This window comes from Orbicella franksi, chromosome 10 (assembly GCF_964199315.1).
Source record: "Orbicella franksi chromosome 10, jaOrbFran1.1, whole genome shotgun sequence".
NCBI classification, from domain to species: Eukaryota; Metazoa; Cnidaria; class Anthozoa; order Scleractinia; family Merulinidae; genus Orbicella; species Orbicella franksi.
The window spans coordinates 27,344,082-27,371,550 of NC_138154.1; the positions used below are offsets into that span (position 1 = coordinate 27,344,082).

Sequence of the window (27,469 nt, forward strand, 5' to 3'; positions counted from 1 at the left end):
TATGTGGTGTCATTCTGTCCAACTTGAATTGTGGCGAGAAGCGGAAAACCTGCAACTGACTTGGCATCCTTCACAAGGTCAGCAAAATGTATTTTCTCCAAGCGATTATCTACTTCACTCTCTTCACTGTCTTCACTGACATCATTTTTGGGGTTTGGAGCACCTTTGGCTCAAAATAATAAGGCTCAAGAGCAGACATAACCTAGAGTGGCAGTTAAGGGTTTTCAAAAACCACGGACAAAATCACTTGGACATAATGATGTCACAAAAATGCAGCCTGGCTGATGAGTATCGTTCAAAATGGCGGCAATGATGTTAAATTTTGGGCTGCTTTGGAGACGAATTTCATAAGGAAAACCTGCACTTTAGAGGCTGAAACTTCAATGAGAGGCTAAGCTTAGTGCAAGGTTTTAGTTATTGTTTATAAAGAAATACGTTTTTTTGGAGTGACCTTCTTTAAACCATTCCAGAGCTTAAATCTGTTTTTTTTTCATTGATTTGTTGTTGGGTTTAGATCCATGTTCGAAATAATCAGCAGTTGAACCTTGTGCTTCACCTGCGTGATTCTCTTGGACGATTATTTGATAACTTTACATCACTGACTGTTATGTGGTCAACCAGTGATCGTGAGCTGGCAGAATTTGTTGATATGACAAGCTCTGTGAAGATGATGTTTGTTAAATACAAGGAAGATGATAACCTTAGACGAGCATTATGTATGTATTTTGCTTCCTTTCAACTGTCTTTATCTTGTAATACTAAGGATTCAAACTATACTACTTACAATATGCAATCCCTGTGTCCATCTGTTCTAAGTTATTTTCTGTCCTCATTAACTTGTCAGACAAAATACATCTAAATAGTAAGCTACAATAAGTGACAAAAGTAGTTGTGACACTTTTAGATGCTTTGATGCTTTGGGATATTGAATGTCTTATTCTATTTTATTTGCACCTAGCATTAGTTCTCTGATACTCCTGGTCGCCAAGTCAATGTTGTGTAGGTGCTGTGGTCTGTGCAGTCTTAGAAATGAAAAATCAACATTGTTGGGGATAGGGGGAAGTGATTCCAAGATGCTCAAAAATCAAATGTTATTTCAAAGGGTCTCAACACTTGTTGCTCATTGTAGCTCTAAACAGCATTAACAACTGCAAGACTGAAAAACATTTGAATGAGGTGAATCTCTCTCACACAGTTTATCAGTAGTATCGGCAGCCTTATTGTTTTCCTTTTTGGGCCTACAGCCTGTATATTCTTCAGAGTGGAGTAAACTGTTCTAAGGATTTTAGTTACCGGTTAATTTTGTAGGTATACATTTTTGTCAGAATTAGTAAATTATGGTTGCTTACATTTGCTATAAGTTTTTTTTTACCTTTTTCTTTTCTTTTGGTCTTTGTTTGGACAGCTTATCAGACTGTGAGCCTGAGTGACAGGATGGGTGGTGTGATCATCCAAGCATCAATTGAGCAATACCAGTGTGACATTTTCAGATGGTGTGGGCTGGAATTGGAGGTTTGACTATGTTGTTATTTTTTATAAGAGGATCGGATTCTTACATTGCATTCATTGTTGCAATCTGATGTACATGTACAGCTAGCTGTAACTTGACTACAGTTGAACCCTGTTAATAGGGTCTCTAATAGGCCATGAAAATTTGGTGGTATTAACGGGGTGGCCTTTTTATGTCAAATAATTATATTTAAGTGGCATCTTGACAAATATCACAACTCCACTTGGGCCTGCCTTCTAAACAACTGTTCTTAATGAGCATCTGGAATGCAGATATAATTAAAAAAAGAACCTTCTATCAGTGCATACAATATTAACCATGGAAAGATGACCATAACTGGTCTGAGTGTCTTTATTAATAGGATAAATTAATAAAGGATTATACAGGTTGGGATTTTAGAATGTGGCTGTTGGCCGTATTAAGTTTAACAGTGTGGCCGCATTAATGGCTTTTCTTACAAGAAAGTGCAGGGGTATTTTGCTAGGCAAAAAAAAACAAAAACAGTGGCCATAATTATTTATAACAAGGTGACCCCATTAACAAGGTGTTGTAAGGTGGGTTTCCACTATAATTTAACATTGTCATTCTCACAGGGTTTGTGGAGAGTCTGGGAAAATAGTTTGTCCAGTGCATAGGCGACATCTTTTGACTTGCCATCTTTCGACATGCCGTCTTTCGACATGCTATGTAAACAGCTGAACAGGCTGTTTAACTGCAATTAGTGAAGGAAATGACAAATAAATGATAATTAATGACCTCAAATTGCTGAAGAAGAATGTGGACTTTGCAAGTTTCCCAGTTTACCGGATAATTCAAACAATTTGAATGTAGTTGATCCGTTCTCAATAGCAACCTCTGGTAGAATTGTCCCACTACTGCTTTTAATGTGCGCAAGATGTAAACATCCGAAGCAGCCTATTTATCTCTCATTGAATGACTTCTTGCTACTGCTAATCTTGGTTTGATGTAAAGTAAATCCATCTTTCACCTCTAAAATTCAAGTTTCACCGTAAAGAAGTCTGTTGTGCTTACATTTTTGTTTAAAATAGGCCATGTTACATAGCATGTCAAGAGATGGCATTTGGAAAGATGTCCCCTATGAACCTAACAGTGAAAGGCGGGTGTAAGTGAGGGTAGTTCGGAAAAGAACTGGTGTTGGTGACTTAAATGTGATATAATTATGATACCATTGAATGACAAACACTTTTCACTTGACTCTAAAGGTGATGTGTACCCTAGCCTTCCTCACAAACATTCTTCAAGGCTCTTGTCTGTGTAGGAGGCTGCATGTATCCCCACCTTAGACATAGTATGTTACTACAATTCTTAAAGGTTGTGAAGTTCTGTAAATTTTGGTTTCCAGATCTGGAAAAGTTTAAAAGATAAAGTTAAATTTTCTGAAGCTTATTGCCAAGAGAAATCTTTGCCAGCTAACCAAATTTTAATATTGATTATCAATTTGCATCATAATTCTTTATAAGGAACCCAGAAAGTTCAATCTCCATGGACATCTGAAGTTGCTGTTAGTGCCTGAGAGAAAACTTATTCCACCAGAGGCCTCAATACTGAATCACCCTGATAACCAGGTAGATGATTTATGACATCATGAACTGATTCTTGCATTTTAGCAGCTACACTGTACAAAACTTCAGTTAGCCTTACTTTTCACCTATTATTTAGAATTCTTGAATATATACATGTATGTAATTCTCTTTTTCATTTTTGTTGCAGGTTGTTTTCCACATTGACGGAGGTTCAGGTCATTTTGCTGTCAAGGGAAGCAGTGATGCCATTGCAGAAGTCAGTTACCAAGGAAAGACTGACTTAGTGGTGAGTATGCAGACATCCTCAACCAGCTATTTCACTAGCAGTTCACCATGTAATCCTCAACCAGCTATTTCACTAGCAGATCACCATGTAATCCTCAACAAGCTATTTCACTCATACAGTAGTTCACCATGTATCTTCTTGTATTTCTCGATACTTTTCTCTGTATCCTTCCCTGCCCCTTCCTCAACCCCCCTTATGAGTTAAGTCTGCATATGAGCCAAGTGGCCAATCAGGCCGGTGCTTATCTGGGGTTTTCCATAGCATCAAGCAGTTTATAACAGTAGGAGTATTTCTACCCTACTCAACTCTCTATTCTACTAATCCCTAGATGGGATGCTAGTCCATCACAGGTTTACCCCAGCATTAAATTTGCCGATACCAATTTATACTCCTGGGTGGAGAGAGGCACTGTGAGAGTAAAGTGTCTTGCCCAAGAACACAACAACTCTGTCTGGGCTCAAACCCGGACCGCTCAAACCAGAGTTGAGCGCACTAACCATGAGGCCACTGCGCCTCCCATACCCCCACTCAAATTTACTCCAACCTCCCTCTTATTTCTTATTTAGGAACCCAACTTTAATAATCTTTTACCATTAAACTACATGTATCCATTTCTGTCAAGGTCGTTCCAAGGTCTGAAGGGTTATTCACTGTAACAGTGCACGATGTTTGCCTGGACTCTACAGGCCCAGCTGTGGTAAATGCACAAGTGTCCGATATCTATGGAGTGCATGTTGATGTCGTCAACAAGGTATGTGACATGTGAAGATGTAGAGAGTAAAAGAGAATGGTTTACTGTGGAGGGCTAGGACTCAGCTGCTCATCACCATACATGTACATGGATATGTATTTACAATGACAGACAATAGTAATGCAACAAATTATCCGTGTTTTACAAGTGAAGTTTGAAAAACCACCACTTTTTTCCTTTTGAAAATTTGTTGCTCCTTCCCTTTCCCGTCCCAATACACCATTGAAACTAAGGAGAAATTGCAGGTACTTGTGTTTGACATTATACATATAGGTGGGGTGGGGGGAGGTACTGGGCAAGTGAAGTTGTATCCACACATGACTGTTTGCCATACGATTACTCTTTTATTATATGACTGAGAAAATGATGAACGTGCCCAAGTTAATTTGGACTGCCAAATTAAAAATTACCGACAAATTGGCCTGCTATCCGCCAGTCGCAATGTTCTCAGTCATAAAATAATGTCTAATATCCATTCATCTTCCATTTGAAGATTAGTAAACTGCAAAATATAAGGGCTTGCATGTCAAATCATGGTCAACGAGCTCCACTCAGAACTAAGCAAAGAATCAATAGACATGTCAAAGAATCATTGTCTGCAATGAACCATGTTCTTTTGTTGTTTTTTTTTTTATTCATCAGATTGAGATATTCTCATCAGAGACTCTACGACTACAGCTTTCGGATATGTTTGGCTCACCACTGCTATTTAAAAGCCTCAAACTCCTCAAATTAACACCGCACTTTACTCCTGACATTTTAAACATCAGGTATTTCCTGTTTTGGGTGATGTGATTGTATTTTAAGGAGAAATTATTAGATGTTGATCAATCTTTGAATAGCCCTTAATAGGCTTGTGCCACCGTTATATGTCTGCATAAGAGCCAAGTGGCCCATTGAGCTGGAGCTTATCCCGGTTTCTGTAGCATGAAGCAACTAGGAATATTTCTACTTGCGATGCTAGTCCATTGCAGGGTTACCCCCAGCATTAAATTTGCCAGTACCCATTTATACACCTGGGTGGAGAGAGGCACTGTGAGTGAAGTGTCCTGGTCAAGAACACAAAACAATGTCCTCGGTCAGGGCTCAAACCCAGACCGCTCAATCCAGAAATGAGCGTGCTAACCATGAGGCCACTGCACCCTCCCACTTTTGTCACAGACAGTACCTTAATTTTTGAAGTTCGTCTTTTCACTGACTTGGTGTGCCGTTCAACTGTAATGGAAAGAACCAAGTTACATCTAGGAAAAACTCTTAAGAGATGTTTGAAACAACTTCTCACAGACAGACTTTATTAGACTATCTGTAGAGGGATCAAAACTAACCATTGTTGACAAAATTTAGAAGGCCAAACAATCAGTTTTAATGGGCTACACTTGTTATCTTACAAGTTCAATTAATTACTAGAGTGTACAACATATTCTTTGAACAACCATGGGCATGATGTTTTTCTTATCAGTAAAACAAGAGTGTTTCATAATAATAATAAAATGATAATATTATTGTTATCATGCAAAAACCAACCTGATGCTATACTTGTGTTCTCTTTTAGACCAAACATTGAAATTGAAGACCTGATTAAGGTCAACCAGGACACAGCCTTCTTTAATGTCAAGGGCCTGTCTCTTGGCACAGCGAGCCTCACATTTACAGCATCAATCAACGAAAAAGGGCGTGCCACAAGTGAACCTAAGGACATCCAGGTACGTCATCAGATTTTCAAGCCACAGGACAACCACCCACTGAAGGATTTCCATTCATTGGTTAAGCCGTAGTACCTGGTGTTGCTTAGATTCTCTATGAAACCTACCTGGGAGATGATCTGAATAATCTAAATGAACATTATGTGGTTAAAATTCTTGAGTGGAAAGAAGCAGGCCTGTTGGCTGTATACATGTACAAGCGTGGCCAAGAAATTGAACTCGGGACTACCAACAACAACACTGGCTAGTGGTCAGAACGGGACATGAACTCCTCAGTTTTCAGATTTCACGTCCGGTACCCAAAACCACTTCACCACACTGCCTGCACAAGTATTAGTTTTCCAAATATTTCCTCAAAGTTTGCTAATACTGTGTGTGAATTTGCACCCAAGTCTTGGACAGTGATAAACAATTGCTCTTTTGAAAAAAAAGGAGTTCCATGCACGTTTTTACCTAACTGGCAGTAATTTGTGATAATTTCTTTTTCTGCGGTAGGTTTTTGCACCTTTGCGGCTAGATCCAAGAGTGGTTGTGCTCATTCGAGGAGCCTCATTTCAGGTATAATATTCTATCATATTTTGTTTGTATGACCTTGTATCTAAAAACTTCTTATAGCAAGTTACAGTATGAACAAACTCTGAAGGATCGACTTCACATGGTCAAAATTGGGACAACAACCTACAACGCTAACAAGGTCTATTGTCAGTGTATTTGACTCCAGATTAAGAGATTTGAGTCCCAGCCCTGGCCGAGGTCATAAGCAGTTTGAGCTAACGTATTTCCATCCGCATTGCCACCCAATTTAAACCACGTGTTTATTTATTTGGGAGGTTACAATTGTGCAATTTGTTACACGCAACTGATTTCATGGGAGTATCACTACAAACAACAATTGTAACCTCCCAAATGAATCATCACATGACTTGAACTGGGTGGCAACACGGATGTAAACACGTTAGCCGAATCGGTCTATTTTGTTGGGTTCTTCGGCGAGACGCCTCATACACTGCAAGCAGGCGGTCATATAGCAGGGCTTGAGTATGAAACCCAAACACTAGAGCCTGTTAGACAGTCTAGACAGGCCAGATACTTCACTTTGACAATGATTGCTGTCAATTCTTACCTAACCAGGAGTGTAAATTTGTGGCTGCCAGAGAATTTTTGGGGGAACCTGACCTACGGCTGTTGCAGGTGGAGGGGAGGGGGGTAACCCTGCTATGGACTAGTATGTCATCCAGAGGGAGGGGGGCGGGTAGCTATACTCCAAGCTGCTTCATGCTACAGTAACAGAAACTGGAATTAAACACAGACGCTGATGTAGTATCTGGCATCGACTACCTCACAGAAATAGTTAAAATGAATTGCTATTTGTTTGCAGGTTCGAAGTACAGGTGGGCCCAGCCCCCAGGCAGCAACAATCTTCAATATCGCCAACCATACAGTAGCCACTGTCAGTAATGTAGGACTGGTTGAGGCACAGCAGCTCGGCACAACCAACCTCACTGGACTAGTACAGGCGTCTGATCCAGTTAAGGGACAGACCGTACTGCATTCCAAGGTAACCCCGCTCATCTTTGAAGTTTTATGCTTATAATAAAAAGAAGGTTCGGTGGCTAAATTGTTTGTAACACCAAATTTCTGATTTTATTTCTGCATTCTTGGAGTGGCAAAACAGTGGTGAAGTAAGTGAAAGTTGTTTTTTTAAAAGCTATTCAAAGTAATTTGACTAAGGGTTTTCTGTAGATCATTAGGGTGCAGAATTATGCTGCTTTGTATAGTTTGATTGAGGTAACAAACAGGATCCAGATTTCATTTAAGTGTGAAGTCAAACAATACAAAAACTAAGGTTGTTTCATTCACAGACATTTTAAAGTAGCGTCTGTAGCGAGGACCGCGCCACAGGTTATTGTCCGTTGAGGGGCGTGTTTAAAACAGAAAATGGCGGAATGACGAAATGGCACCTAGCAATGTGGAATATGGTTGACCCATACAATTATTGAGAGCAAATCGCCAAGCTCAGTGACATCATGTCTAACCGGAGCGTTATTGTGGCTAACCGGACCGGAACGTTATTTAGGCTAACTGTAGTGACGTTTTGTCATTACGTCCTCTGGTGAGGCGAGTCAACTGTTAGCTTGCGTTTTGACTGTGATAATTTTGTATTTCCGTCTGCTTTGTTTTTGTGTTCACATTTTGCTTTTATGACTGTTGTACATAGGACGTCATCATTATACGTGTTGTGCAGCTCAGAGGGATCAAAATCAATGTTGCCTCTACTAATCTGGTCACTGGGACAAAGGTACAAATGAACTGTACACCAGTGTTTTGTTATCACTGGCTTTTGCCTTTAGATTTTATGGTGGTAATTATCAGTCCAACCAAACATGATAAACTAACACATTTGTAATAAGGTTAGGAGTAGAAGTTAAAAATCAAACATAAGAATTAAAAACAAAACGTTCTCTGGTTAAAATAGTTTAAAATTATGAGCTTTCGATTGCTAGTCTGCAATCTGTGACAAATAGTGAATAAAAAGCGTGATCGTTGAAATGTATGCGGTAAAAAGTGTGAAGTAGAAAGAAAAATTACAATAAGAACACAAAGATGCTTGCGAGGAAATAAAATGCTAATATGGGGTTCATAAAAGAATAGAATATTGTCTAGGTGATGTTTTTGAGTTACTGTCCGATTCAATAGTGATAGTTGTATGCCAAGATTCCAAAATTTTCCTCACGCGAAAATTCCCCTGTCAATTACATGGGCGTTATTATCGATAGAGTACATGTAGCAAATCAAGTCACTTATGCGATATTTCATGGCTTATCTTTCAAAAACGTTTGCAACATTGAGAACGGTAAGGTTAAATTAGGATGGTCCAACATATTTTCGTTTTTAACCATGCAGTCCTTTGAACACCTGTTCATTTGCATTAAATAAGAGTTTTCATGTTTAGGTGTCACTTACTTTAATTTTAAGAATCAATGAACCAGTAACCGTTGTTAAACGTGTAAAATTTGGCAATGCTCTATGGCTCAGATTGTGCGAAAATGTTATGAGCCTTCGGCTACCAGACTGCAACATTTAACGGCAGTCTTCATCAGAGGATGCAATCTGGTAGCCGAAAGTTCATTCCTTCGTTCATATTTTCACCAATTTTAAACCAGAAAACGCTTTTAATTTTTATATTTATTTTAATTCTTTTGTACATTTTTTGATTAATCTAACAGATAAGCATGTATGCGAGTGGTTTGAACGATGAAACACCTTTCACCTTTGCCAATGCTATACCCGGTTTGAAGTTCTTTTGGAGTTCAACCAATCTTGATGTGTGTCAAGTGAAGTCTGTTTATGTTCTGGTGAGTTTACACCATTAATCTGGGTCTCCGTCCACGCTACGCCGGAGCTTTATTTCTACGAATCCGTCACGAAAACGGAACTTTTCGAAAATGCTCTTCAAACCGGAGGAATTTGAAAACGCTGGCTTTACGTTTTAGTGTGAACGGAAAACATTTAGAAAACGGAACGTCGGTGTCACGATATCCATGTGATTTCCCTGACCGAGATTTCGTCAAACAACAATCCCAAATGACCGGTGATTGTTGCGTTGTCAAATTTCTCCGGCGTAGTGAGGACGGGCTTAGAACTTGCATTGTAACCTTTTAAACAGTCAGTAGACTTGCCTGTTTCCCAATGATGAATGTAAGCATTCAGTTTTTTACTTGCTTCTTTAGATGGAATTTACTTGATGTTCGCCTTGGATAGTTTTTGGGTCAATTGAAAATTTTAATTTGGAAAATTTAAATTATGAGGTTGCGAGATTTTAAGTTTCTCTCAAGTGTTCAAGAAGTAATTTTTAAGTTCTCAGAAGAAAACACAAAAGGATCAACGGAATTACACCTGCTTACGTCAAATCACCGCATTCCCTGAAAACAAAAGTGAACATCTAGTTAACAGTTATTTTTATAGTCCTGGACAAACTAGTTTTGGAACTATTTTGGCAGTCTCTTCACTTCACCTTGAGCAAGAAGAGCGTGATGATTCATATGAAGTAGAGCTAGTCAAGATGAAAAAACAAACAGAAATATTATCCCAGCCCTCACATTAATTCGTCATAATTTTAACTTAAGGGATAAGTCTTTAACTCCATCTTAATCTTTAAGTCCTGAGCAGGGTAGACCTACATGTTATAAGTAATTTATTACTGTATTATGTTTGCAGAGTGGAGTGGCTGTAGAAAGTGAAAATGATTTCCGTGTAGACCTACATTGTGTGAATCCAGGACAGACTACTGTGCGTCTCAGCGTGGAGATAACTGACCACCAGTATCAACAGGCTCACCTGCAGGCCTTGTTACAAGATGACGTTACTTTCGAGGTAACAATGCATAGCCATAATCCTTTCCCTCTCGTCTGTAAACAAACAAAAATACAAGAGAATCTATCCGGAAAATTACTATAGTATTCCATTTGAGTTTCAAGTGAAATGTCTCCATTTTGTGGCAAATTGATAAGTACTCCTATCATGCCATCTGGCTAGCCGGTCATTCACTTCAAAGCAAAACTCCTGAAGCGCCCTGATTTGAAAGCACTCACTCCTTGACCCAGTAAAATTACAGCTGTATTTTTTCATGCTCCATTAAAGATCTCAGAGGTTTGGGGATTTCTGATCTCCTCCACTGAATCTTTAGTATCAACATTTTAAGGATTGTGAAAGGACGTGCCTCCTCGTTCTGAGTAGTTACCATAAAAAGAAAAAGAGCAAACTTTAGGTCATCTGTACAGGTGTTGATCTAATGCTGTTCTTGTGTGTTGTGTGCTGTTAGGTGTATGAAAGGCTTGAGCTAATCTTCCCTGCAAGTGGGTTTCTCCTTCTGCCTCACAGTGTGAACACAAAAATCAAAACAAACAGGTATGTGAAGATTTCATTACGTTTCTCTCTGATGGTACACTGTCAAGCTTTAAGAGCGGCAAGTCTTTGTTACTGTCAGATGTATAGCTTTTTGAGTGGGGGGGGGGGGGTAGGAGGGAGGGAGGTAGCCTGTGAACAGGCTTTCTGGTCGGGGATAGGGCGAAGAGAAAGCGTGAATAAAAAGGATACAAGAGAGAGGAAGGGAGACGCCACCACCCCCATACCGTTCTCCCCTCGGCCCCTCCAGTTTGAGCCAGTTCCTTTTCGACCCTTCCAGCCAGAGCCTGTTCACAGGCCAGGAGGGAGGGAGTATGTACCGCCTACTTTCGCGGAGCTAAATGGAGCAGCGATTCTAGGCATTGATTTCAAGGTACCGGTAATTAAATCGCTGCCAATATGGAAACAGATATGTACTCGTTTTTATTTAGGTGTGTATTAAGAGTCCCTGTCCATAAAAATGGAAAATAACTCGGCAAGGGTCGAAAATTCGATTTCGCTCATATTTTTATGGTAGATAGGCAAGGGCATGACAAAAACTACTGGATAGTTTTTTTGGCAAAATATCCTTTTATTTCAAAGAAATATGCAAATTACCAAATTCCGTTAAAATCGTCATTTGACGCACCATTTTATTAAACAAGTTTGAGAGCCTCGCATGCAAAACCACATCATTCTTCCGTCTTTAAAACACTCAAATATTTTTGTGCAATGTTTAAATGTGTACTGGGTTGATTTTAGGGAATGTTGCGTTGTCTTTTTGGGTGCACACAACTTAAATTTCGAAGACATGTATTTCATTCACTTAAAAGTACTTCGTGAATATAATTAATTTTCACCATGTGCGAAACCTTCAAATGGACCAAGCGTCTGGTGGTTGAATCGCAGAAGGATGGTCTACAAATTCCTGTAAAAATTTCTTTGGGCAAATGATTGTGAGCGACGCGAGAGCTTTTCAAAGTACGTCAAAAATGCAAATATTTGACGTACTGAAAAGATAACAACAGGGGCAATGGTAAATTATTCATTCTTTTTATTTCTTAATTTAATCTCTTCCTACTCAACACGATTGTGTGCTCCCAGTGATTCCAAGCCTTACGGAGCCTTACGTATTAGGATAGAAATTGTCCCACCCCTACCCCCTAAAAAGGGATGACAGAATTGCGTGACGAACAAGGAACCGCTGCAAGCAAGGATTCAAGCCATCAAACCATGATGATCAAACGTAATATTTTGGTGTAGTGCAAAGCAAGCAACTATCTACGAATGACTTAGCCGTTTTTGACTTAGATGCAGTGGTGATCATATGTGTCGAACGAGGGTCACAGATTCATCGTATTCGACCGTTAAATAAGTTGACAGTTGGCGATGTACATCGGACGTTATGTAAACAAAAGCAAACTTCTGCTTTATGTGCGACGAATGGTGAGAGAAACACGTCAAATCGGCTTTGGACCTGCCTTTCAACTTAACATAGGTCAAGTCATGTGGCGCATGCTAAAATATACGTCTAACCCATAAATTGAAATTTGACGACGGATGGTCAAATATTTGCATTTTTGACGTACTTTGAAAAGCTCTCGCGTCGCTCACAATCATTTACCCAAAGAAATTTTTACAGGAATCTGTAGACCATCCTTCTGCGATTCAACCACCAGACGCTTGGTCCATTTGAAGGTTTCGCACATGGTGAAAATTAATTATATTCACGAAGTACTTTTAAGTGAATGAAATACATGTCTTCGAAATTTAAGTTTTGTGCACCCAAAAAGACAACGCAACATTCCCTAAAATCAACCCAGTACACATTTAAACATTGCACAAAAATATTTGAGTGTTTTAAAGACGGAAGAATGATGTGGTTTTGCATGCGAGGCTCTCAAACTTGTTTAATAAAATGGTGCGTCAAATGACGATTTTAACGGAATTTGGTAATTTGCATATTTCTTTGAAATAAAAGGATATTTTGCCAAAAAAACTATCCAGTAGTTTTTGTCATGCCCTAGCCTATCTACCATAGGAATATGAGCGAAATCGAATTTTCGACTCTTGCCGCGAAATTAAGAATTTGTCTGATTTTTACAGGCAGGCACTCTTAAGACCCTCTTCATATTTGTCATAAAAATTCAAATGCATTTTTCAGCGTCGTTTTTAGAAGTACTACGCACTGTTAATGTTGTAAGCGGTATAGCTGTGTTCTTAGATGGTATTATGACTCAGTTGAGAGAGATTTAGAATTAACGTATACACGATGGCCTTAGGTGTCCTGCGGGGCACGATCGGGATAGGAAAGGAGGTATTCAAAGTTCGTTACTGTAACAAATCTGCGTTATTAGTTCAGTGAATTGCTAAAAGGAGACAAATTTTTGCAGGGATGGTTCAGCAAGGATAACATACGAACTAATAGCCGACTGCTCTCAGAACAATATGGCTTCCAGCAGTCCATCTGTGGCGACTGTCAACAGAATCGGACAGGTGTCCACCACGTCCTTGTCTGGGACAGCTGTTGTGCTTGTGACTGTCCATGAGGAGTGTGGCATCAATCAAACTGTCGTGGTACATGTAGAGGTAAGATCAGTGGAGGATTCAATTTTGTCATCGCTTTGCTTTGAGAAAACGGAGCTTTTCGTTTAAGACGTTTTCATGATTAAATTCTTTAAATGATCAGCCATCCTCTCTTGGTAGCGTGTTGTTAACAAATTTCTAATACGGTTGTACAAAATAAAACCATTATTGCCGGTTTTGTCACGTAGATAACCCTACACAGTAGGTGTGCAGTGTTCCAGTTAAGCGAGGGGTCTCGGGACATAAACCGGACAAGGTCAGCTACATGACCTGGCCAATAAATAGAAATTTTATAATGATTTGGTGGTGATCTCTTGCTTAAATGATTTGGTGGAAGCAGTGGGAATTGACCTGTTGGAATTCCTTATTGACACCCTGCCTTGAAAACTTATCTGGAACCCTGAGTATGTTTCTAAAGATACTTGAAAATGTCCTCCTAATCTTAGGACCTCCCTACGCTAATCCGTTTTCGAAACGAAACTTATTCGATGTTCCATTTGCTTACCCAAAACGCATCAAAAGTTTGCGTCCACACTACCGTTTTCGTAGCATTTTCCCATTCAGACTACAACACTTCTAAACGCAGATACCTATTGAGAAACATCACAGACGTCATTTACGCTTGGGCTTAATGGTGAATGACATCATCGTTTTTTTAAGCCCCCCTTTTTCGCCGTCCACACTTAAACGGTAGGGCTTTGTTGTCAAATGTCTCCTTTTAGGACAGCGTTTTCAAATGTATGCGTTTTCGATCGTTGCAGCGTGGACTGAAGGGGAGAACTCATCAACAAATATTATGCTTCTTTAAACGAAAACGCATTAGCCGAGTTTAGACGGGGCCTTGTTTTGACCTCACATCCGCAGGATTTAACATTCATTCAATATTTTCAGGTCAAAGCAGTTTCATCACTGACCATCACTTGTCAGTCTCCCGTGAGAGCGAATTCCGACAAGCTTCAGACATTTCCTCTAGGGATGAATGTGTTGTTCGCTGTTACACTGCATGATAACATAGGACGAACATTTGCTGTGGCCAGTATTCCACTCAAATACAGACTGAACAGGCAAGTGTCAATCATTCTAATTAGTGTGTGATCATCAAAAAAATTAGCCGGAGAAACGTAACATTTTATTATTCGGTTTTGTTTTTCAGAACTGTTGTTCTTGTTTGATTGCGCGAACCTTCACATAATTCGCTCAGTATAGATGCTGTTACTGTATACTTAAATGAGTTAAATCGCTTCACATCTACTAATAAAGCAATTACTTGTCATCGTTTATGGAAATACGGTATTTCAGAGTTATCGACCGTTCACAAGAATGGTATTTGACCCTTTAATATATATATATATATATATCTTATTAGATGTTTTTGGTGTGTTGTATTGCGTGCGCGCGCCGACCTGTACGGCAAACAGGTTTTCTACTGTACAATAGGGTCGCTGTATATTTGTACTGTTATTTGGACGGTATTCGCTGCAGTTGGATAATAAGACCCTTTTAGCCGAATTCTAAGGGAATCTGTTTTCAAGGGACACCCTGTATGAAGCGGACACTAACAAGGGTCCCGGGGGTGTCCGCCTAATACGAGCTTGACTGTAATATCCAAAACCAATCGTGACTCAACCCAATTACGTTGACGTGTAATCTTCCAACTAGTGTTTTCAGAAATATTTTAAGGACAGTAGATAGAAATCTGAATGTTGACTCAAATTTCTTCTTTTAAACAGATTTGATGCCGTTCATGTTGTCCCTGGACCTGAAAATGGAACATTTTATGTCAGAGCGATGAACCTAGGGGAAGCTATTCTTAAGGTTTGTAGCGACTCGGAGTTGGATGGTAACATTTTGTATTTCCTCGCTTTCAAGGGTTTTAACTGCATATACTAATTTAATAAATTTACGTTAGTTTTAGAAAGCTTTCATTTTCAAGCGGGTTCAGCTAGCACACAATCGTAACAAATGGAAATATACAGTGTGCAGATAGTCGGTGTCCGTAAAGCGAGTTTATCTTTTTATCAGAGCATATCACTACGGTCACAGTATATCATTACGGTCAATAGCCCATGAGGCGAAGCCAAATAGGCTATTGGCCCTGTTGCCCTTGAGGGCGAAGGATCTAATTGTTTTAGTATCACCCAACTAGTCGGACAGAAAAGGCAATAATAAAGTTAGCAAATGCAAGTTGAAGAAATATTTATTTGGGAATAAGACGAAAGAAAGCGTCACGCTCGATTGCGCCAATTTCGCTACTCGAGGACTATTACTAATAGTCCTCTAGTAGCGTAGCCAATTAAAATACAGGATTTGCATTAGTCCACCAGTTGGGTGATACTAATTAACAATTATTCCATGAAACCGCGTTGGATATGAAGTGATAAATAACCAACGAGCGCGTAGCGCGAGTTGGTTATGATCACTTCATATCCAACAAGGTCGAATGGAATAATTGTTTTAGTATATTCTTAATCGGGTTTTTGCCGCCGATTTTTATTTCAACAATTTTACAGAGCGGAAAATTTTTAAACTTGGCGCACTGTTTTCCATATAAGGTAAAACTCCGACTAATGGCTCATAGTCGGAGTTTTTGAGCCAATCAGAGAGCTAGAAATGCAATAGTCGGAGCTGAGAATATACTAATGACATTTATGTAAGAGCAAATATCAAATTATAATAATCGAGTGTCCTAATGAAGCGGGTGTTGTCTGTACCTCAACCTTAATTTTTATCTTCACTACACAACCGAACAAGGGTTTTGATTACATATAGGATTTTAATTGCCAAAGATATGTTTTAATTAACACAAGTTTACAACAAAGTGGATAAAAGATACATCAACTAATATCTTACATGTGCCAAAGCCTGACATGTAAACCCCCAAAACCTCTAATTTAGATAAATAGGGACTGTGTACCTCCGTCCAAATGCAGTGGCGCTTGCCTTTGGGGTTTTAAGGTTATTATACTATTTATACATCATTAGGACAAAAAATAAACCTGACCGTAGAATATCACAAATTTCTCAACCGTCTCTTTCTACAAACGTACTAACCATGAGCCTTCGCGTTCTACGCTCGCACCCAGTTCTCTGTTCCGTGTCGGCAAAATTTTAATTATAATAGGTCAATACCGATTATCACAAATTACATTTTGTTTTTGTCCAGGTGTGGGATCCTAGCGCTGTGAACATAGCAGACTACATACGCATAAGGGCTGGACACGGCTTGACTCCTACCAAGGCTACACTGTTACTTGGAATGGTTCAGCAATTCCGCTCAAGTGTTATATCTGAAGGTATTTATGCAACGCGCTAAACAAATAGTTTCACTTGGACGTAGTCTGATTGCGGATTGGAACTTGGCCTCTGTACGTCAAGGTTGCCACGTTCAGAGAAAAGTCAGGGAAAAATAGATTTTATTTAAGGCCAGGGAAAAGTCAGGGAGTTTTGTATCAAGTCAGGGAGTTTCTAAATCCCTGTTCAAAAGTCAGTGAAAAGTCAGGGAATTTTATCTCCAGGTTGCCGCAGATTGTTTATTAGATGTTTTTGTATAGAGAAGGCAATTTTGTTTTAAAAATTATCTGACCTATCCTTATTTTGTTGATTCATGGCCAGAAAAGTCAGCCTGCAGGGTCAGTGAAAATTGCTTACAGTCAGTGAAAAGTCAGGGAAAAGTCAGGGATATTTTTTGTTCCGGTGGGTGGCAACCCTGGTACGTTGATCCAAAGCATTTCATTTGTTAGGCAGTCAAGTGTTCCGTGACATTTCTTTAGGATGGTCATAATACCAGTCAAAAGCGTCCTCGTGATTCAAATGGACTACAAATATTTTTCATAAGAGACGAAACCAGGGCAAAATCAACGACGGATTTAATCTCTGGCTGTTAGTTTGACGCTCTCGTCAACTCTCAAGTGCTAGGGCTGCCGGCACCCTTTTAATACAAGGTTCTTTATATTAACTGGCGAAACGAAACAATAGGTAAACAGCACAAACAATGCTCCTATCCCTAAGAACAAAAAAGGTGCAGATGATGATTAGTAAGAACGAATCAAGGTTTTTTAAGAGGTGCAGGTCAACTGTTTGTGCTGTTATCAAATAATAATAATGATAATAATAATAATTTAATAAAAAGAGGAGTGTTTATTGTGACAAAAACTAGAGCTAAGCTTTACAAAATGCTATAATATTTACATAATTTGATGTCTGTTAAACCTGTAAAACATGTTTCCGTATCTAATCATGATATCATGGTTACTACAACTAATACTAATGCTACTATCATCATCATAACATTAATTAACATATTCCATACAAATTGGTATATACAAGGTAAAAGTAAGTAAAATAAATAAACTATTAAAACCTATTTCAACAGTGTTTACATAATGGCTCCCTCCTGGGTTTCAACGTCAATATCGGTATATTACAAGGTAAAAGTTAATAAAAGAAATAAACTATTAAAACCTATTTCAACAGTGTTTACGTAATGGCTCCCTCCTGGGTTTCAACGTCAATATCAATTTTCTTAAAGTCACAAAAGGCTTTCCTTCTAGCTCTTGAACCCCTTAGGCAGATTAGTGCGGATCTTAGTAAAGCGAAGGATGTCCTTGCTCTTATCCAGGAGATTGTTTTAGCATAATGTTCTCCTTTCTTGATGGAGATCAGCTGCGCCAGTCTGGAATGGTATTGCAAGCACTCGTTTCCCATGCCGCCTGTTGACGTGAAAATAAGGGGTGTAAAAGTTCCTTGTTGGATATCCAAAACCCTCCTCGCGTTAAGGCGCTTCTTCTCGTTCTCATGATTGCGGTATATCTGTTGGAGCTCTAGGTCCCTATACGAATCAGCATTAGGGTGACAAACCCTAACGTCAAAGAATGCTGATCGTTGGTTCTCCCAGAACCCGCGCGCATGAATATCTAATCTCGCATCTGGAGCTCGATTAGAACCTCTTCCCAGCTGTTCACCCGAGATGTCTTGCAGGACAGGCTCAATCTCATCATCGGTACAAACCATATTCAGGAGTTCGGCTTCTAAGTCCCTCAGCTCATTGTGACGTTGGGTAACGAACCCACCTCTCTTGCATATCATTGCGTGGTCCACTGTAAAAGCATCACCGCATACACAGGTGGAGGGGACATCATCAACCGGCCAATCGTAGCGCAGTTTGATTGCATCGCGGAACTCTCTCTTATTTAGATTGAAACCCATTTCACGAAGGGGGAGTACCGTCAGCCAAACAGATGACCCTTTTTCCGCAGCAAGGTCAAGTGCCCGTTGGACTTTCTGTAGGGCTACCCCTCTGATATGCTCTGCCCTGTCTTGGAGCACCGTTGCTCTCTCACTCCTCATTGCCTGTTGTAGTGGCTTGACCAAAGAATCATCCGGCATCTGATGGGATTGAGCCACGATCTGTTGGACCAGCGGGATGGTTTCTTTGGCGGAGGAGGATTGCTCAAGATTTGCGTCAAGACACGGGTTTGTCATGCCAAGTCCCCCTAGACGGACTGGCAATGCTAGAATGTCCCTGTCCAGCCGAGTGCACCTATGCTCCGTAATTGCAGGGATGAGCACCTTAGATATGGCATTCTCCAAAGGCTCCAATAATTCTTGAATATCAGGCAAAGTTCTCAGAAAATAGGTCCATCGGTGCTTGAGGCCAAATAATAATAATAATAATAATAATAATAATAATAATAATAATAATAATAATAATAATAATTATAAAAAAAAATAATAGCAAACTTTATTGAGCACTTTTCATACAAACTTGAATCTTACATGTATCTGGTAAAAAATTCAGAAATTCTGTTGTTCCTTAAGTTTTCGGTAATTATAATAGTAATAATAATATCAAAATAATAATAATAATAATAATAATGATTTATTATCATCATCGTCATATCATATATGTCATGATATCATGGTTACTACAACTAATGCTAATACTACTACTACTTTTTTTTATAAAAAATAATAATAATAATAATAATACAATATAATAATAATACTACTACTACTACTACTACTACTACTACTACTACTAATAATAATAATAATAATAATAATAAGCCGAAACAAGCCGAATGTGGGGCATGAGAACGGAAACGATACCAGTTATCGTTGGAGCACTTGGAGCTATCAAAAAGGGACTAGGAACTTATCTTGGAAGAATTCCCGGCCAATTAAGCATCAGTGAACTACAAAAGATAACCTTGCTAGGTACAGCACACATTTTGAGGAGGGTGCTATCAAGCTAAAAACTGGCTATCCCCTAGTGCCCCAGGACCATGGTTTGGTCTCGGCCCTAAGGACTCTAAGCAAACATTACGTGAGGACGATAATAATAATAATAATAATAATAATAATAATAATAATAATAATAATAATATAATATAATATAATAATATAATAATAATATAATATAATAATAATAATAATAATAATAGTAATACCCCAGAGGATAATGGGGTGAGAGAGAAGGAAGATAAAAAAGTTGAAAAGTATCAAGATCTAGCAAGAGAAGTTCGAAAAATGTGGGGTGTGAGGACAAAGGTTATTCCAGTGGTAGTGGGAGCATTGGGATCAATACCACTGAGATTGAAGGACAGTCTGAGAGCCATTGAGGTGGGCATTCCTGTTGGACTGATCCAGAGATGTGCATTGTTGGGGTCGGCAAGAATTCTTAGAAAGGCGCTGGAGATGTAGAAAGAAGAGAAAAAGCAAACAAGGGGTGTTTCTTGGCCTCCCTAGGCAACTTGTTGTTGCCCGGAGCCAATGACCAAGCCAGCTTCAATATCATCAATAGCTGTGCGAATCTTTAATAATAATAATAATAATAATAATAATAATAATAATAATAATAATAATAATAATAATAATAATAATAATGATAATGATATTTAAACAGGGGGCGATCTCACACAAAGTGGTTTTCAGAACGGCCCTGTGGAAAATGTTATAAAGACGTAAAAGCTATACAAAACAATGCTACTTAAACGTAAAAGATACGATATAAATAAAATATGATAAAATTAAGGCATCCGTTCAAGTTTCTTTTTAAAAAGTAACATAGATTCTGTTTCCTGTATTTCAAGACTTATAAGGTTAAAACCGAGACCTGCTTGGTATGACGAAAGTTTCAGGGTACTTGTTTGACTGGCACATGATTAGATGTACTATTTAAGTGTTTCCAGACTTTAATACTCATTTGACTGCCTTTCTCGCGGGAAAATAACAGTTTGAAGTTATTGATGCAGTCGGCAGGGCTGATCAAGGAAATTTTTGGCTCAAAGTCATAGCGTGCGTATCGAGTGAAGCGTAGACATCCAAATACTTTCCTTCTCGACCACACCAGCTTTATAGAGCTTTATAGACCATATTCGTGTTCTTGTATTGGACTGGAATTAGCTTCCAGTGGACGCTCATGTGGTGGAATATCACTAAAGAGAGATTTATGTCACTTGCATTGGAAAAGACTCCCTGCCTTAGCCTCATTTGCAAGCTAGTTCCAGTCCAATACCGGGAATACAAATGTTGCCTGTTGTGTTCAGTACAGTAGTACTGCTTTCAAGTACTACTAATACATACATTTTTGCAGATTGATTGCATATACACTTCTTTTTTGTTTATTTCATTGTAAATAATTTAAACTTTTTTTGTTGTTTCCCCAATTAGTAGTTAATACTAAATACATTGACACTTCAATAAAGCTTTTACTGTAGCTGTTATTATTCTTTTTTTTTTTTAAGGGGTTGGTGGTGTTTGGTCGTCTTCCAATGACAGAGTGGTTAACATCAACTCGACAACTGGTATTGCCGTGGCAACTGCTGCAGGAACAGCAACTATTTACTTCATGATTCCCGAACGGTACTCGGCACAGACTGAAGTTAAAGTTGAAAGCCTGAGTTACATTCATGTCGCCACAGATGATGCTCTGGTCATCACCAACATTCCTCGACAAGATGGCCGAGGCTACATCATCCCTGTTATCCTTGGACATGATTATTTGTCTCAAGAACATACATCCAAGGCGTCCGGCCTCGGGGATGGAATATTGCTTTTTGAAGAGCTGGGTGTTAGTCGTTCCATACCCTTCCAGTGTGTTCTTAGCTTTGCCTATGATCTCTTTGGGGATTTTAACTCAGATGATCTGTTTGAAGTGAAATCTGGTTTTATCAACGGAAAGCCTATGTGTTATGTCATTCCAAGAAGTGCCACAGCAGATGTGGTTCGTTCTGCGAGCTCCAGTACAGCTCAACTGAGTCTTGCCGTCAGAGTTTTCGACGAGATTCAAGGTCGCCGCATCTCTTCAGAGGCATTACCTGTGCCATTTGTTCCTGCGTTTGTGCTAAGTGAAACCGAACTGGAGCTTTCCGCTGACAGACAAAAAGCGCAAATTGTTGTTTTGGGCATTACGAGGCAGTTGGATAGCCTAGAGGTAAAAGCTGTTTGTATTTCTGCAATCTAAACGTCCGCCGTAACATGTGACAGTGACAAAAATATTATTTTGCATAATTTACACATAATTTATAATTTTCGTACTTACGTATAATTTAAGCACTGTTTGTCTGTCTGACGGCGGACGGACGGACGGACCGACTGACTGACGGACGGACGGAGGGACGGACTGATCTCGATCGATCATTCATTCGTTCGTTCGTTCGTTCGTTCGTTCGTTCGTTCTTTCAATCACTAATTTGTGACAGTCACAACATTCGCACAGACACTAAAAATTTGACATAGAGAGTTGTTCACCAGAAAGGTCTTAAAGAGGAACACTCTGGTCTCTGGAATGTTTCCCTAGTTGTAGTAGCTTCTTCGGGGCTTCTGTAGTTCAGTTTTGAAGCGTCTTCTGTGTACAAGTTCATTGGTTCAACTCCCGTTGCTCGAACTCGAGAGAAATTTCTTCCCCTACTAGCTTTAATCACTCACTAATATCTTCCTGAAATTTATAACGCTGTTTTGAGTCGAATCATTGCCACATTTTCAATTTTCTTTCGTTCAACAAAGATTACTTTTGTTTTGTTTGCAGGTAAGATCCCAAGATTCATCATTGGTAGCTGTTACAGTGCTGTCAATCTCAGGTGATAATCAAGCTCAATATGAGGTAGAAGTGGTGGGAAAAAATCCAAAATCATTCAAGAAAGTGTGGGTGGAGTTTAAAAGTCAGTTGACGGACCAAAGAGCTTTGCTGTACGTCTCGTATACAGCTCCCTTCGGAGGCGCTATTCCTGTTGTGCTGGCAGGAGCGGGTTCAAGCAGTGAACAGTGCCCTAAACTTCCAGCAGGGCCGGCAGACAGAAGTTTCCAAGGGTTTTTTCTAGGTCTTCTTGGACAAACTAGTGCCTGGATAATTGGGCTTTCGTTTTTCATTGGGTTCATCATTTTAGCCCTTATACTGTGTTGTAGTCCTCGGCAAAGGAGTGTTGGTCCCCATGGCGGTGCCCCAACGCCTGGGTCGAGATCCCAAAGCCCTTACGGATTGACCCCAGTCCAAGGGAGCCCATATGGGCAGGCTCCATATCATGGGTCAACCGGAGGCTCCTATTATTCTGCAAGAGGCACTTATCTATCTTCGGCAACAGGTGCATATTCTCCAGGGGCTGGGACGCGTGGAGGTCATGCTGGAGGTGATGATCCGTCTGTCCGGTCCTTCCCAGAAGAGCACGATGAGACTCGGCGAGAAGTGTTCACAACATACCGGCATACCAAGACCTCAAGCCGAACATATCTCTCAGGGGAAGCATCTCAGGCCTCTGGTGGACTGTCTATTGGCCGTATCTCTCCAAACAAATCTCCTGGACTCTTCAGTGTCAATCAATGATGTACTACTGACTCTCTACCTCCTTAGAGTACTCAAGTATAAATTTGACAATTTTCTAAACTTGTTTTTTTGGAATTACTTGACTAACAAACAGCACCACTAGAAAGCATGCATCGAAGGCTTTCATTTGAATGGTCACATGTGAGAGATTCATCCAGGCACTTAATATTGTGGGTACAGTTACTGTTGGCAGCCATTTTGGTCGTGGTGATTAGCGACTTTACACTACATTACACTTTCTTTTTTTTTTTTGCCGGCCTTTTCTCTCTTTTATTCATACCTAGTATAAACTTAAACTACCTGAAAGGCCTATTCGAGGCACTGCAAAATTATAAAGCTGGAGCCAGCTGCACTCCTTTAAGTAACTTCAACTTTTGTTTTGTTTTTGTTTTGTTTTTTTTCCACATTTTTATTTCCATTATTAAATACATTATTAATTACAAAACGTTGATAATAATATAATTCACTACATTACACTTGAATTTTGAAGCCTTCGCAGAGAAGGGTTTGCCAGTCTCAAGCCTTATTCGGAGGTTATCAAGGATTCTATGGATTCGAAGTATTTATGTAATGATAGAGTACAAAGTCGAAACAAACAGTAAAAGACAGCCAAGTCTTTTAGTGAACCTTGAAATCATTTCTCGCACCCATATTTGGTCTCTCTCGAAGGAGCTATTTCACGATATTTTAAGGTGGCCGAACACAGTTTTCAAGAGCCTATGCATAGCTCACCATTACTTTTAAGCTATTTATGCTTTGGCGCTCGTTTTTTGCAAGAGTCAAGGTTAACCACAGAAAAGTTTATTCTCGTATTTTGGCTAAGGTGTGTGCTGTTACCATGGCAACGGGGCTGGTTAAAAACAAGGCTTAAAAAATGGTTTTTGTTTATTTAAAAAAAATCCAGTCGTTAGATTTTTTTCATCTTTTGCCCACTACGAATTGACATTAAATCCCTTCTGTCAATACTGTTCTAATAAAATTTTGACATAGGCGATTTTCGTAATTCGCCGTAAATCGTTTTCTCCGCATGTTCTGTATTATTAAAAATTCCCTATGTCAAAATTCAGATTTTTTGCGATAGATCATTCACGTGGTTTCTGAACTATTTTTTGGCCAAATTTCTTGAAATTCTAACGACTGGATCGTCAGAAATCCGCAAGTTTCTGCAAAAGTAATCTGTCTTAATTTTTCGAGCAACTACGCATGGGCTGCATTTAACTGGGTTCTTTCGGTAACAAAGAGAAAGCTGAGAATTGCTGGTTTCTTTGCGTCGTTACCTTTTCTAACATATCTTTGTAATAAAAGACTAAAGCCATCAGTACACTGCGTTCAATAATAGAGAAAAATAGCACAGATAGTGCGGGTGTTGAGTAAATAAAATGATCGCTCTTTGCAATCCTTGTGCGCGCGCTCAATTGCATCAGCAAAAGCGCGCGCGAAAACTGTGTTCGGCCACCTTAAGCTGTGGTGTAGCTAACTTAGTAGAAGGTGGAGCACTTCTTATCAACTGTTTTTCTGGGTGTGCAAATGTGGGAAACTAGTCCAAGATGAAAATTCTGACTGGCTTCCTGAGCGGTCCGACTTTAGCAGTACGGACCGCTAGAGGGCCGCTCACGAATCAGTTTTGGCGAACTGCGGCTTAAAACATTGCACAAAAGTAAACAGTTTGTTGTTACGTAGAAATCTTACTTCCGTAGAAATCTTATTTACTTCATGCAATGAAGTTCAATAGCATTCATCTCCCTAACTTATGGATTGTTTCAATCAGGCGATGTTAACAGGAGGCGGCTATTTGCTATTGCCGTTACAAAATTGAGCTAAAAAAACGCGAGGATACGTAAGTCGTTAATGTGTTTATCGTATGACCCGTAGGGCTCCGCGCGCTATTTGCTTGGAAAACCAGAAGAAGAAAAAAGACCGTATGAGGGCCGCACTTGCGGTAGTGACAGGGCCCGAAAAAGGTGTGCGATCTCACTAGACATACCATGAGCGCGACCTCTTTCTACGAGAATAACAAAAACCAAAATGGTCATGTGATCAAATGGTTATTGACTGAGTTAGGTCGGGTCAGACGGGAAAAGGTCACGGACCTCGTTGCACTTGTTCCATACGTCCTGACCTTGAGCCAAATATTTTCCCGTCCGGCCTTCCCATTCGTCTCTGCTTCAAGCCTGGCACGGGCCGGGAGCGATACGTGATATCCGGCCCGAGACGGCTGCGAAGGAAACTGTCTGTGGCGTCGTTTGAAACAAGTACATAGCAGGTCAGAACGTGCTTAATTACAAATTGGTATATTCTGATATATGTATAGTAATTTCGCAGTTTTTGTACAATTTGCGCCTACCGCAAGATTTCATTTGCCAAGTGTTTTGTATTCATTTTTTCTATAGAAGTATTTTGTTACCATCACGAGCACTCTAACTATCTAATCCGTGAGCATTGTATAACTTTAATATATAAATTATTCGCCTCGCATTTATTTAGCTACAGCTATTCACGTTTGAAATAAATATCTCATAAAAGCAGTTTGTTTGGACATGTTAACTTGTGTGTAAAACATGTTTTGCAGGATAGAATGTGAAACACTTTAATGACTTGTTGTTATTTAATTAGAATTTTTGCGTTAGTGATTCTTCATGGTTAGCTTGCGTAGCGGGATTTCTCGCGCGAGTGTTTTTGTTTTGGCTCCAAGGCCCTGTGCGCGAGCGGCGAACACAGATTACTTCATGGAAAATGCGAGCGTACGATTTTTATTCACGAGTAGTATTAGAAAGCGAACGAGTAAGTTTTCTGATACGTGTCAACGAGTGAATAAAATCGTACAAAGCATTTTTCATGCTGTAATGTGTTTATTTCATAGGTACTGAGATTTTCTCCTGTAGTATTTGGTAAACAAATTGCACAAATGGGGCGATGAAAAGCGTAAAAAAAAATTTTTCAATAACTGTCTAATTTTACGCGCGCTGTTTGGCTCATTTTTATCATCAATAAGAGTTCAGACGGATAAAATTTTAATTTATGCAAGTTTTGAAGTTAACTTTCAGCTTTCAAACTGTCAACTTTTTAACCAATGAGATTTTATGGACTTTTTTAAGTAGCCAATCAAAAAGCGAGAAAAGCTATTGACAATTGTCGCGCCATTTTGACTAAAATTCACTTATCTTTGTTTACGGCAAGTTTACGGCGTCTTTTCCCTTCATTTATTCCCGGCATTTGACCATTTTGGGACTTATTATTGTAAAAGACATATACTGCGGAACCACTTGCCCGCGGCTTGTGGTTCCACAACCACTTTGACAATGTTATGACGCAATTTATCATCAATAAGAGGACAGACGCAAAAAACTGACGTCAATTTATTAAGTTTAAAATCGCTCAACAACAACTAGGTTAATGAAAGCTTATAAAATTTTACAAAACTTACTGTGTTCAACATATATCAATAAAGTCAAATGTCTAGAAACCTGACGTTTTGAATTCCAGCCCTCTGAACGATTGTCTTCATTGAACCGTTGAGTTTGTTGACGGCAGCAGCGCCGGACTTGAACCAGCCTTTTCTTGCGAGCGAGTCCGCCCTTTAAGTGTTGTTTACGGCCAGGTAAAAGGGAGCATCGCCTTAATTCATTTCCTCAGGTCTCTTCCTGGCAAAAAATTTGTAAACCGCGACAGGATTTCTTTCAGTTCCGTCGGCATGCAGCGTCGGTCGCAAACCTTTTTCGGTGATACAGCTCTGACATCGCTGTAGTCTGATCCACTTCTACTTTTTGTCTGTCTTTCATTAAACTCCAAGTACTCCACTCCGCTTGCCGTTTTGGGAAGCTTTACATCTCGCCAGCACAGTACATATCACAATGTTCTTTGCACCCATGGGAGTCCAAACACAGGTAGTCCAAGCTGCTTTGGGAACCGTCAACATGGCATTGCGTAACAACGTTATTATAAGAGTTTCTATGGGAATATAACGATCGTACAAAATAGTTCAAAATAAGGGAAAAAATAACGAAGGATGGCTTAAATAACTCATTAAACAAACAAGAAAGCAAGGATGGGCAAAATTGTAGAAGATTTAAGGGGATTACAATGGGGGTTTTTGAAAACCCTTCAGCCTAACAGCTTTTCAAAGTTCATATCTGTGTATTTATTGTGTGTTTACCGTACAATCTTTCATGTGGAACCCCAGATACAACTGATAAGGTTATATGAAATCACATCTCACGCTTCTTAACCCCAACTTGCCTGAAATCCTGGACAATTTCTCTAATTGGGGGCTGATTTAAAAGATTAACTTGCGATCAGGCGTGGTTTTTGTTTTCTTTTTTGTTTTCTTTTTTTTTTTTTTGAGATTTAGGGAAGGAGGGTGTGATCGGTAGCAAGTAAGGACCTGA

At 39.4% G+C, this 27,469-nt stretch overlaps 1 protein-coding gene across 1 annotated transcript in view; it reads left to right on the forward strand.

Moving 5' to 3' along the window:
- The window catches only part of LOC145500895 (nuclear pore membrane glycoprotein 210-like), a 37,886-nt gene extending 13,763 nt beyond the window's left edge, over positions 1–24,123 (forward strand). The window contains exons 23-41 of the mRNA XM_081480430.1: positions 515–716; positions 1,406–1,512; positions 2,992–3,096; positions 3,242–3,340; positions 3,963–4,091; positions 4,734–4,861; positions 5,644–5,794; positions 6,290–6,352; positions 7,173–7,352; positions 8,013–8,093; positions 9,022–9,150; positions 10,013–10,168; positions 10,617–10,702; positions 13,072–13,267; positions 14,156–14,328; positions 14,995–15,079; positions 16,428–16,557; positions 21,010–21,698; positions 22,293–24,123. Of these exons, the coding sequence (XP_081336556.1) occupies positions 515–716; positions 1,406–1,512; positions 2,992–3,096; positions 3,242–3,340; positions 3,963–4,091; positions 4,734–4,861; positions 5,644–5,794; positions 6,290–6,352; positions 7,173–7,352; positions 8,013–8,093; positions 9,022–9,150; positions 10,013–10,168; positions 10,617–10,702; positions 13,072–13,267; positions 14,156–14,328; positions 14,995–15,079; positions 16,428–16,557; positions 21,010–21,698; positions 22,293–23,084 (3,681 nt within the window). The 3' untranslated portion in view covers positions 23,085–24,123. The remainder of the gene's footprint in view (positions 1–514; positions 717–1,405; positions 1,513–2,991; positions 3,097–3,241; positions 3,341–3,962; positions 4,092–4,733; positions 4,862–5,643; positions 5,795–6,289; positions 6,353–7,172; positions 7,353–8,012; positions 8,094–9,021; positions 9,151–10,012; positions 10,169–10,616; positions 10,703–13,071; positions 13,268–14,155; positions 14,329–14,994; positions 15,080–16,427; positions 16,558–21,009; positions 21,699–22,292) is intronic.
- The last annotated feature ends 3,346 nt before the right edge of the window (positions 24,124–27,469 follow it).